Raw genomic sequence first — 13,056 nt, forward strand, 5'->3', positions numbered from 1 at the left:
TATTGGACCACTACGACAAGGTCCTAAATGCACTAGAAGACAAAAAGAATGCAGATGTAATATATACAGACTTTGCAAAAGCCTTCGACAAGTGTGACCATGGCGTAATAGCGCACAAAATGCGTGCTAAAGGAATAACAGGAAAAGTCGGTCGATGGATCTATAATTTCCTCACTAACAGAACACAGAGAGTAGTCGTCAACAGAGTAAAGTCCGAGGCAGCTACGGTGAAAAGCTCTGTTCCACAAGGCACAGTACTCGCTCCCATCTTGTTCCTCATCCTTATATCCGACATAGACAAGGATGTCAGCCACAGCACCGTGTCTTCCTTTGCAGATGACACCCGAATCTGCATGACAGTGTCTTCCATTGCAGACACTGCAAAGCTCCAGGCAGACATCAACCAAATCTTTCAGTGGGCTGCAGAAAACAATATGAAGTTCAACGATGAGAAATTTCAATTACTCAGATATGGTAAACATGAGGAAATTAAATCTTCATCAGAGTACAAAACAAATTCTGGCCACAAAATAGAGCGAAACACCAACGTCAAAGACCTGGGAGTGATCATGTCGGAGGATCTCACCTTCAAGGACCATAACATTGTATCAATCGCATCTGCTAGAAAAATGACAGGATGGATAATGAGAACCTTCAAAACTAGGGAGGCCAAGCCCATGATGACACTCTTCAGGTCACTTGTTCTATCTAGGCTGGAATATTGCTGCACACTAACAGCACCTTTCAAGGCAGGTGAAATTGCCGACCTAGAAAATGTACAGAGAACTTTCACGGCGCGCATAACGGAGATAAAACACCTCAATTATTGGGAGCGCTTGAGGTTCCTAAACCTGTATTCCCTGGAACGCAGGAGGGAGAGATACATGATTATATACACCTGGAAAATCCTAGAGGGACTAGTACCGAACTTGCACACGAAAATCACCCACTACGAAAGCAAAAGACTTGGCAGACGATGCACCATCCCCCCAATGAAAAGCAGGGGTGTCACTAGCACGTTAAGAGACCATACAATAAGTGTCAGGGGCCCGAGACTGTTCAACTGCCTCCCAGCACACATAAGGGGGATTACCAACAGACCCCTGGCAGTCTTCAAGCTGGCACTGGACAAGCACCTAAAGTCAGTTCCGGATCAGCCGGGCTGTGGCTCGTATGTTGGTTTGCGTGCAGCCAGCAGCAACAGCCTGGTTGATCAGGCTCTGATCCACCAGGAGGCCTGGTCTCAGACCGGGCCGCGGGGGCGTTGACCCCCGGAACTCTCTCCAGGTAAACTCCAGGTAAACTGTGCAGCCAATGGACTGAATCACAATGCAGTGTGGTAATTGGCTCATCACACCAACCAAATAAGCTGACAGCTTTCTGGAAGTCTCGAAATCTTATGTATATTATCCCTGCTTTGACTGTCCTCTCAGAAAACTAGCATGCCTAGGAATGCTAGTGGCCTTCTTCATAATTAATATTTTGTGTGTAAACCACACATTGTAAGCATTGCAAGGAAATAAACATTTTAATTTTAAAAGATACCAGTTTGGCTTAAATAAAAATCTGTTCCATGATAGTAGGATGTATTTTATATGTAGAAGATTTCACTTGTGTAGCTAATTTATTAAGAAACTTCAAATATCATAAATGTTATTACAACACAGTTGTCATCTCCTGTTGGCCAACTTATTGTGAGACTTGAATAACCACTACTTGTGTAGTGACTACTCCCCATAGTGGGGACCTTGTGAAATTTAACCTGAACATACCTTATTCAACTTGCCTGAAGAAATTTTAGGTTTCTGTTGACAAATGTGGCTCTGTATTGACTTGTGAGATTTTAATAAAGATGAATTAAATAGCCATAAGACATTAAAAAAAACTTGCTTGTGGTGGGGCCTCTTAATTTATTGCCACCTGCATCGCAAAATTAATCCAATTGGCATTTCTTTTTCTGCTGCGAGCCCCCTAAATGACTGAATGTTATATATTGTTCATTCTATTTCACTCCCAACTTGTGATTAATATTTAATGTACCATCACAATAATTGTGTGTACTAATATTAAGACAAAATATATATAATTACTGTATGGAAATTTAAATGTTTAGTTAAGGTATTTACTGTACTGTATCTATAAACATACTAGCTTAGGAGCATTTTCCATGAGTAGTGTAAAATGTGTGGCTGCAAAATTTTGTAACTATACATGGAATCGCATCTGCTAGAAAAATGACAGGATGGATAATGAGAACCTTCAAAACTAGGGAGGCCAAGCCCATGATGACACTCTTCAGGTCACTTGTTCTATCTAGGCTGGAATATTGCTGCACACTAACAGCACCTTTCAAGGCAGGTGAAATTGCCGACCTAGAAAATGTACAGAGAACTTTCACTGCGCGCATAACGGAGATAAAACGCCTCAATTACTGGGAGCGCTTGAGGTTCCTAAACCTGTATTCCCTGGAATGCAGGAGGGAGAGATACATGATTATATACACCTGGAAAATCCTAGAGGGACTAGTACCGAACTTGCACACGAAAATCACTCGCTCACTACGAAAGCAAAAGACTTGGCAGACGATGCACCATCCCCCCAATGAAAAGCAGGGGTGTCACTAGCACGTTAAGAGACCATACAATAAGTGTCAGGGGCCCGAGACTGTTCAACTGCCTCCCAGCACACATAAGGGGGATTACCAACAGACCCCTGGCAGTCTTCAAGCTGGCACTGGACAAGCACCTAAAGTCAGTTCCTGATCAGCCGGGCTGTGGCTCGTACGTTGGTTTGCGTGCAGCCAGCAGCAACAGCCTGGTTGATCAGGCTCTGATCCACCAGGAGGCCTAGTCACAGACCGGGCTGCGGGGGCGTTGACCCCCGGAACTCTCTCCAGGTAAACTCCAGGTAGTGTGGTGAATTCTTGTGATACAGAATTTTAACCCTTCTGTACTTAGATTTGAATATTTACGGTGTTATGCAGTTTGAGCATATTACTCTAGTTAATCATTTAAGCATTGTGAAAGATAATTTTTGTCTTCAGACTCATCAGATTCTTCAGGAAGTTGGGCTCAAAGATCTGAACCTCAGTGTTCCACCCAACAGGTGAGGTACAGTACAGTACTTGGGATACTATAAGTGAACAGCAGGGTAGAGCAGTGCAGTAGTTTGCTTAATTCCTGTCAGTCAGATCTTGCTATATGCACTATTGTGTTAGTGTTGGATGTACTTTCAGTGAATAGGCTTTAACTCCCTAACCCTTTCACTGTTACATAGATCCATGTTACTGATGCCAGTGTTACTTGTGTAGCTGTACATTTTAAGCAGAGCACCCTCAAATATCCTGTGATTAGTAAATTGTAGCCAACACATGAGAAATTGGATGTGTGCAGTGAGTGTTCATTGTATAAAAACAAAATCCTGTCCAATGCTCTGCATGATGGGGAAAGGAAACATCTTATTTTGTGTGTGGTTTAAAATAATGACATTTTGATGTTGTCTAGGGTAGTTCTTATGACTGTTTCTCAGTATCAGTTTATAGAATGGAAGACACATTAGTGAGGTAGAGATGATTTGAGTCTGTTTGACAGGAAGTAGCTTGAAATAGGACTCAAAGTAGTGGACATATTTGACTTTTGACGAATTTCCAGGGGAAGGGTGGGGACCCCTTTCCAGCCACGGTCTGTTTTATGGGTTTTTATTTAGTCAATCATTAGGTCTGTTTCAGTTATTAGATAGCCTAAACAAAGACCAGTCATTCTTGATCATATTTTATTAATCTGAGAAAGGCTAAAACTTTGATCTTTTGTGTGATAATTCAAAATGGAGGGTAAATGTTATATAGGAGAGGCCTAGGTAAGTTATTAATGAACTTTGTACAAGCAGCATTAGTGACCAGAATGCCTACAATGTTTATTTTGGACTATTTTAATATTTGAATTTATTGAATTTTGTGTGAACTTTCCAAATTAGCAACTTCTGGGCAATTTATAGGGTAATTCTGTAAGTTGAGCACTTGCACTCAGCTGATCGAACAGAAGACATACTAGCAAGTTGAGAAAAGGGATTGACTTTAAATTAGGATCCAATGTGAGTGAAATCGCCGATTCGTAAATTGTGCCCAGACTGCCAATTTTGCTTCTGCGTAATTCTGCAAATTTTCTATCAAATTTCATATTTTTGGCGTCATTACCTTCAGAAAAATATCTATTATTTCGGATTTTTTAAATTACAATACTGTCAGCTCTTTTAATTTCATGGGTCATGAAATTGAAAGGATTATCAAATACATACAGTATTTTTTCATGCCCTCTTCATTCAGACTGGGTGAGAAGGGGTTGTTTAGGGGGTTTGGGCATATGGATAGGGGTAGGGGGACATCCTAAATGTTTTGTTGTTCACATGACAGTGCATTCATTAAAATTCACTGGTCTCTATACTCTTAATTTATATGCTCCCACAACTGGATGCTCAAGCCCTTAAAACTCAGAGCTTCCTTTACCCTTTTCTCCCTGTCATTCCTGGGACAACCTCTACCTTTCCTACATTCCACCACAGGTTTACACATCCTTGTTTGTCATCCCAATCGCTATCCTTCCTCTCTAAATGCCTAAACTACCTCCCCTTAACCATCTGACTTTTCCCCACCATTGGTGACTGCACACCATCTTTTAATTTCTGCACTCTGAGCCCTCTGCTTAAAGTTCACACCACACATTAATTTCAACATGTCATCTCTACTGCCACTCGCCTTCTCTTCCCCCCCTAGCACGTTTTATAAATAAGGAAGACAGATGCCAATTGAAGCTATGCAAAGCTCAAATAAAATATTTGATAAAACATTGCTAATTGTGATTTAATGTTATTAGTCAACTCTTCAGAAATGTGCACTCACACAAGACTAAAATTATCTTGAAATTGAAGCCACTTTGAATTATAACTTGTGAAATGTAAGTTTTATGTTGGCTTAAGTTGTATCATTGCTTACTTCTATTTGTTTAACTTCCATTATTTAATAATAAATTAACAAATTGTAGATGATAATGGTTTAGTGTTGTGATTAGGATGTCCTTTCTACATGTTAATTTTCATTTTTCCCCTTAAGTTCTAAGGAGGAGAAAGTTCACTTTGCTGTGAAGAATCGAACACTCGTCCCTGACAAGAGTGTATGGATAGATGCCTTACAGTCCCCTGTCAACATTTCATATCAGAATGTTTTGTGGATTGGTGTAAGTATTTTGTGTTATATTTCGAGTGGTTAGTGATTAAAAAATGCAGTACAGGTCCTCCATCACAAATCTGGCATCATTGGGACCTGTAGTGTGCCTGATTACTGAGTTTGCCAGATTACAGAGTGATTAGGTTAGAATACACTTAATAAAATTAACCAACTTGACTTGCACAAAATTCATTGAACATTGGCAAAAATCGAACATTTCCACTACTTCGAGCTCAGTTTCAAGGTACTTTTTGTCATGAAACCAATCAAAATCATATCTATTTCTGTAATATGTCTTCCATTCTATCAAATGAGACAAAAAAAAAAAAAAGAATACAACCAGGAAAACCATATGAAAATATACCGCTATGGGGCCGCTAATGGCCGAGAAGTGAACTCCGCTATTTATGGTCTGATTTCTTTCATTTCTGGTGTATGTTAAGAAGCATCTTTCCATCATACATTGCCCAAGTTTCAATAAGATAACCCAACAAACAACTGAGAGAAAAAAAATAATAATACACCTACCATGCGACTTACGACCTGCTCGACTTACGACCACTCGACTTACGACCGTTTTTTTTTTTTTTTTTTTTTTTTTTTTTTTTTTTTTTTTTTTTTTTTTTTTTTCAAAATTTCTGGAAAATAAACAACTACAGTGGACCCCCGCATAGCGAACTTAATCCGTGCAAGAGGGCTGGTCGTTATGCGAAATGTTCGCTATGCGAATTAATTTTCCCCATAAGAAATAATGGAAATAAAATTAATCCGTGCAAGACACCCAAAAGTATGAAAAAAAATTTTTTTTACCACAAAAAAATGTTAATTTTAGTACACACAAACTGAAAAAGGCATGCACAATTACATGACACTTACTTTTATTGAAGATCTGGTGATGATTGATGGGATGGGAGGAGGGGAGAGAGAGTGTTAGTGTTTAGAAGGGGAATCCCCTTCCATTAGGACTTGAGGTAGCAAGTCCTTTTCCGGGGTTACTTCCCTTCTTCTTTTAATGCCACTAGGACCAGCTTCAGAGTCACTGGACCTCTGTCGCACAACAAATCTGTCCATAGAGCTCTGTACCTCCCGTTCCTTTACGATTTGTCTAAAATGGGCCATAACATTGTCATTGAAATAGTCACCAGCACGGCTTGCAACAGCTGTGTCAGGGTGATTTTCATCCATAAAGGTTTGCAGTTCAACCCACTGTGCACACATTTCCTTAATTTTTGAAGTAGGCACAATGGATTCCACAACTGGCATAGGCTTCTCAGGGTTAGACCCAAACCCTTCAAAATCTTTCTTAATTTCCATACTAATTCTCACCCTTTTTACCACAGGGTTGGCACTAGAAGCTTTCTTGGGGCCCATGGTCACTTATTTTCCAGAAACAGCACCGAAAACACTGTAATAATACGAAATATTCCGAGTGTATGCTTGAATGTTACCGCGGAGGCTGGCTGGTAAACAATGGACGCGTCTCGGACGAAGGTCGCTGAGCGGGTTTTTGTCCACTATGCGGGGCAAAATTTTGGCGAACAAAGCGTTCGCTATGCGGATTGTTCGCTATGCAAGGCGTTCGCTATGCGGGGGTCCACTGTATTTGTGTTGTACACAGTGTTTATCCTAAACCTTACAGTATAAAATACAGTACTAACAGCATAAAAAATAAAGTAAAACATGAAATACCTAAATAAAGCAATAAAATAGTCATTACAAAAATGTGATGTTGATATTCAGTAGTAAAGTTCGACTTACGTCCATTTCGATTTACGACCGGTTTCTCGGAACCAAACTCGGTCGTAAGTCGGATGGTAGGTGTATCTTTATTTACTACATGTACATGGTATACAGGCCTAGCTGACATCAGTGACATATTACTATATAGAAAGCCGCTTGTTATGCTGAGCATTTCAGGCAAATTTGGCCATTGTCCCAGGATAAACCCACACCAGTCCACTAACACCCAGGTACCCATTTACTGATAGGTGAACATGGACAACAGGTGTAAAGAAACGCTCCCAATGTTTCTACCCTGGCTGGGAATTGAATATTTACCAAAAATCATATATGGCTAGCCCAAGCCAGGTACTAGAAATAAGCCATTTTGTCTGACCTTTTTGGGTTATCCTAGGTTCTCTACACATATGCAGCTGTGTGAGATAATCTATGTAGAGAAAATAGCTTTTCTGTTTGTTTTATGGTGCAGTACGATTGTATATCACAGTTAGCCATGTGCTACACTCTGTTTTCTCTAATATAAGCCCCAAAACAGGGATAGGAGAATGGTACTTGTATCCCATGTCCTCTTCATACCTCCGTCAAACTGCTCGGTATTATGCCAAATATTATTCATTCTGGAGTATTTAACATGTTTTTATGTTATTTATATTGTTTATTATGTCATTAGATCAATTGTGATGGGCAAATAAGCTGTAGTGTTGATATTAGTGTAATAATAAAGCATATTCCCCTGCATCACGAGACTGAGCTCATAGCAACTGACAGTGACTTCAAAGCCAATGTATTGTGTAGGTGCTTTACACAAAGAAGCATTTCTTTTATTCATTGGAACCATGGCTAGGGCTAAAAGTAAGCAAGTTATAACAATAAATGGAGAAAAAGAAATTGGAATGACTTGTGCAGCAAGTAGCCCCACCAAACAGTACCAGCAGGTAGGTGTGGTGACCCTGGAAATTTGAAATTATGCTAGCCAAAATTAGTGCCAAATAACTGATTGCCGGATTTATGATGGCGGATTTGTAGTACTTTGTGTGGTAAATGACTTAATTCATTGACATCCTTGTGTATGGCCTGGTGGGTCATCCAGACGATCAATGAATTATAAGTTTGACTGGGTATGGGTATTTGTTTCTCCTTCAACAGGACTTGCCACTCAGACATTTTTCAGTAGATTGAGGATTGAATATGCACACCTCGCCTATAGTGATGTTGCAGCTGACCATGGAGCACATTTTAACTGCCTATAGTTTCATCCTTTTGTTTTAAATTTATTTGCCAGACAAATATAAAATGTGATTCATAAAATCAATATACAAAATTATTTGCAGGGTAGCATCCGGTAAAAATGTTAAATAATCATAATCAGTAAATTTTAAGTACTGCAAATTTGTAGGAAGAATTGTATGAAAGAATAGATCAATGGAAATAAAAGATGGATTACTGTGAAAGTGGATTTGAAACTCACACTATCTAATATTCCCAGAAAAATCAGTAGAAGAATGAAACCCATCTTTGGTGAATAATGGTCTCACAGGATGACTAATAGTAAGATAATCAAGGCATTTATGTAAGTGGTAGACACTATACCATACTATCTTGATGCATAGAGCATTAAATTTTAAGGGTTTGCAATTATATACATGGATTATAGTAAGCACAGGCATTACCCTTAATTTGTTTTTTTTTTTTTTTTAAGAAAAGAAGGATTGGCAGAAATGCCAATGGACACTGGTATGTCAGAAATTAGAACTGAAGCTAGACGAGTCTACTGTGAATTTTGGAGTACTTGAAAAATTCATTTGTTGGTAAAAGAATTTAGGTCACTATTATTACTGTACTTCACCAGTAACATCAGTCCATCCTTGTTCTGGTTTTAGCATCCCTGTATGTCAGAAGCTGGGGATCACATCAAAGTTGTTAGCATAGATCAACATGTAGTGGGAGGAGATAGAAAAAAATCTACATTTTTGTAGTGCTTGTTTGCAAGTAAAGGATGTGCATTGATGATCACTGTTGGAAGCAATCCAGTATATAATGTAGGCAGAGGTAAGGACTGGACCAGGTAGCTGAGACTGCATTCCAAGTCTCAGTACTACATTACATAATTACAATCAGAAGTTACCGAGCCATTCTATTCTTACCTTCAGCAATACCCTTTATATTATTTTAACCTTTTGTATGGCTGACAACTGTGACACTAATGTGTAGCATAGCAGTTCTAGTTTTCTGTTTATTTTCTTACTAAGAGACATTTTCTTCCTCTAGCCTGTGAAGAAAGAGATAAGGCAGGCCAACCTTGTGCTCATATGTGAAATATATGGCAATCTACCACTCTTGATTGATTGGTATAAAGATCAATATCACATATATACCTTCAAAGTCACCTCAGGGTAAGTACATGTGTGTATAAACAGCTTTTTGTTCCATACTCTAAGGTTTCAGGTCCTTTCCTATTTTTTTTTTCCAACACATTGGCCATCTCCCACCAAGGCAGGGTGACACACAATCACTGTCTTTGCAGAGATGCTCAGATATGACAGTTCAGATGTCACTCCAAACAGCAAATATTCCAAACCCCTCCTTTAAAGTGCAGACATTGTATGTACTTCCCACTTCCAGGACTCAAGACTACCTATTACAGTAATTTTTGGGGGCAAACATTCACCAATTCTTAATTGATCTTGTCCTCTTGAGAGGTTCTTTCATGCTGGTGAGTGGCTCTGATCCAGTGAATTAAGTGGATCCATCCCTTCCTTGGATCATACCTGAATGCCATCAATTGCTACATGACCCCTAGGTATTTAGTGCTTCATCCTGGCTAAAAAAAAAAAAAAAAAACTTAAGGTGACTAAAAATCATTAATAACATAAAAAGGTACAATACCGTGACTGGAACAACATACAAATAACCTGCACATAGAAGAGAGGAGCTTACGACGACATTTCGGTCTGACTTGGACCATTTACAGAGTCACACTGACTTTGTAAATGGTCCAAGTCGGACCGAAATGTCGTCGTAAGCTCCTCTTTTCTGTGTGTGAGTTTTGTATAAAAAACATTATCATAGGTGTATGCTATAAATTCTCATGTAAGAAAATACTTAGCTTATTCTATGATTAAGTTGCTCTTAATTAGGTTGGTATATCAGTGGAGATGTCCTGTCTAAGGGCAATGTGTGGTGTAAATATTAAGCAGAAAATTCGGAGTGTGGAAATTAGGAGAAGGTGTGGAGTTAATAAAAGTATTAGTCAGAGGGCTGAAGAGGGGTTGTTGAGGTGGTTTGGTCATTTAGAGAGAATGGATCAAAGTAGAATGACATGGAGAGCGTATAAATCTGTAGGGGAAGGAAGGCGGGGTAGGGGTCGTCCTCGAAAAGGTTGGAAGGAAGGGGTAAGGAAGGTTTTGTGGGCGAGGGGCTTGGGCTTCCAGCAAGCGTGCATGAGCATGTTCGATAGGAGTGAATGGAGACGAATGGTATTTGGGACCTGACGATCTGTAGGAGTGTGAGCAGGGTAATATTTAGTGAAGGGATTCAGGGAAACCGGTTATTTTTGTATAGCCGGACTTGAGTCCTGGAAATGGGAAGTACAATGCCTGCAGTCTAAAGGAGGGGTTCAGGATATTAGCAGTTTGGAGGGATATGTTGTGTATCTTTATACATATATGCTTCTAAACTGTTGTGTTCTGAGCACCTCTGCAAAAACAGTGATTATGTGTGAGTGTGGTGAAAGTGTTGAATAATGATGAAAGTATTTTCTTTTTGGGGATTTTCTTTTCTTTTTGGGTCACCCTGCCTCGGTGGGAGACGGCCGACTTGTAAAAAAAAAAAGTATTACTTCTATGAACATTTAACCCTTACACTGCTGCGATTCTAAAAAGTATCTTCTAAAATGATTGGTTCTATTTCTGAAGGTAAATGACACTAAAAATGCAAACTTTGATGGAAAAACTTAATGTCTGGGTGCAATTTACACACAGTGAGAGAATACATGAAAGCAGTATGGATAGCCTGTAGCTGAAAAAGATTAATTATAATTACTTCATGTAAAAAGATTGCTTTTAATCCCCAGCTTCAGCTCGGCTGTGAGGAATGGCATATACACTGTCAAGTACTACCAAAAACTGAGTATCAAGTACCACACTGTAGAACTCTGGGTGAAAGGTCACGACCCATGTGTGGACTGGGGAAGCTATACCTGTCAAGTTGCTAATAATGACCACCAGACTGTCAGCCGCACTGTTGTCTCAGAACTCACTCAGCCACTGCAAGTGGAAGTTTTACCGTATGCTTCCAGAATTAAGAAGGTTAGGGCACAGCAGAGATTTTCTGTATAGGTATTTCTGTGGACAGAATTCCTTAGTTTTTACTTCTTTTTTCTGAAGACAGTAATTTTTGAAAATCTCAAATGGATTTGGCTCTTTACTCGTGGCATAATATTGTTGTGTACATTGCCATTGTAGTTTTCAAATGTTTTGAATCAAATTATTTTTTACCTAAAATTTATATAGTCACTAAATTAACACAATGGAGCTGCACTGCAGCAAGCCTACTGGCTCATGCTATATGGGTTCTCACCTGTGAGCTACCTGAGGTACAGTATTAGCTTCAGTGATGCTACCTGGTAACTTGTTGCATGCATCAATCATTCTAGTGCCAGATTAGTACTTTCCTATATCTTTTTTAAATTTTAATTTTCCAACTTAACCAACTGTCCCATTTTTTTTTTTGTAATTTTTTGTTACTTGTGCATAATTTGAGAATGCTTTGGGTTAATAGTTTTCAATGTAGTATGTACTACTTGCATATGGCTTTGAATCGTTAAGTTTTATGTATGTAATATCATTTACGTACCACCTTCATATCCTGTGTCAATTTTGAAAATTAAATATTTGTTTGGTAAATATGCTAAGAATATTGATTTAAAATTTAGTTAGCTTATAACTTGAGTTCATTTAACGTTTAATTTCATTAGGACTTTGAGATGGTTACTGTAACTTTTTGCATAGTATTTTTTTATATAAATATCATTTCTTGTCATTGCTTGAGTCAGATTGCTATAAATTTGAAGTACAGTGGACCCTCGACCAGCGATGGCATCGATTAACGATAAATCTGACTAGCGATACATTTTATCGCAAAAATTTTGCCTCGATTAGCGCTAAAAAACTCGACCAACACTATTCATTCCGTCTGAGACGCGTCCACTTCTGGCCAGTGTTTACAAGCCAGCCAGCCACCGCGGTCGCTTCCAAGCATACAATCGGAACATTTCATATTATCACAGCCTTTTTAGTGATTGCACCTGCAAAATAAGTCACCATGGGCCCCAAGAAAGCTTCTAGTGCCAACCCTACAGCAAAAAGGGTGAGAATTACTATGGATATGAAGAAAGAGATCATTGCTAAGTATGAAAGTGGAGTGCATGTCTCCGAGCTGGCCAGGCTGTACACAAAACCCCAATCAACCATCGCTACTATTGTTGGCCAAGAAAACGGCAATCAAGGAAGCTGTTCTTGCCAAAGGTGCAACTATGTTTTCGAAACTGAGATCGCAAGTGATAGAAGATGTTGAGAGACTGTTATTGGTATGGATAAACGAAAAACAGATAGCAGGAGATAGCATCTCTCAAGCGATCATATGTGAAAAGGCTAGGAAGTTGCATGACGATTTAATTAGAAAAATGCCAGCAACTAGTGGTGATGTGAGTGAATTTAAGGCCAACAAAGGTTGGTTTGAGAGATTTAAGAATCGTAGTGGCATACATAGTGTGATAAGGCATGGTGAGGCTGCCAGTTTGGACCAAAAAGCAGCTGAAAAATATGTGCAGGAATTCAAGGAGTACATAGACAGTGAAGGACTGAAACCTGAACAAGTGTTTAATGGTGACACTGACAATGTTGTGAAACACTTTAGGAATGTCATAAAGGAACGGGAGGTACAGGCCTCTATGGGCAGATATATTGTGCGACAGAGGTCCAGTGACTCTCAAGCTGGTCCTAGTGGCATTAAAAGAAGAAGGGAAGTAACCCCGAAAAAGGACTTGCCACCTCAAGTCCTAATGGTAGGGGATTCCCCTTCTAAACACTAAGACCATC

The 13,056-nt window shown here is 39.3% G+C and overlaps 1 protein-coding gene across 8 annotated transcripts in view; it reads left to right on the forward strand.

The window, feature by feature from the left end:
• LOC128696307 (uncharacterized) overlaps nt 1-13,056 on the forward strand; it is a 69,220-nt gene that overhangs the window by 29,266 nt on the left and 26,898 nt on the right. For all 8 annotated transcript variants that reach the window (XM_070092326.1, XM_070092330.1, XM_070092323.1 and 5 more), the window contains 4 exons: nt 3,044-3,105; nt 5,105-5,228; nt 9,227-9,351; nt 11,031-11,265. In XM_070092326.1, the coding sequence (XP_069948427.1) occupies nt 3,044-3,105; nt 5,105-5,228; nt 9,227-9,351; nt 11,031-11,265 (546 nt within the window). The remainder of the gene's footprint in view (nt 1-3,043; nt 3,106-5,104; nt 5,229-9,226; nt 9,352-11,030; nt 11,266-13,056) is intronic.

This window comes from Cherax quadricarinatus, chromosome 39 (genome assembly GCF_038502225.1).
Source record: "Cherax quadricarinatus isolate ZL_2023a chromosome 39, ASM3850222v1, whole genome shotgun sequence".
In the NCBI taxonomy this organism is placed as follows: Eukaryota; Metazoa; Arthropoda; class Malacostraca; order Decapoda; family Parastacidae; genus Cherax; species Cherax quadricarinatus.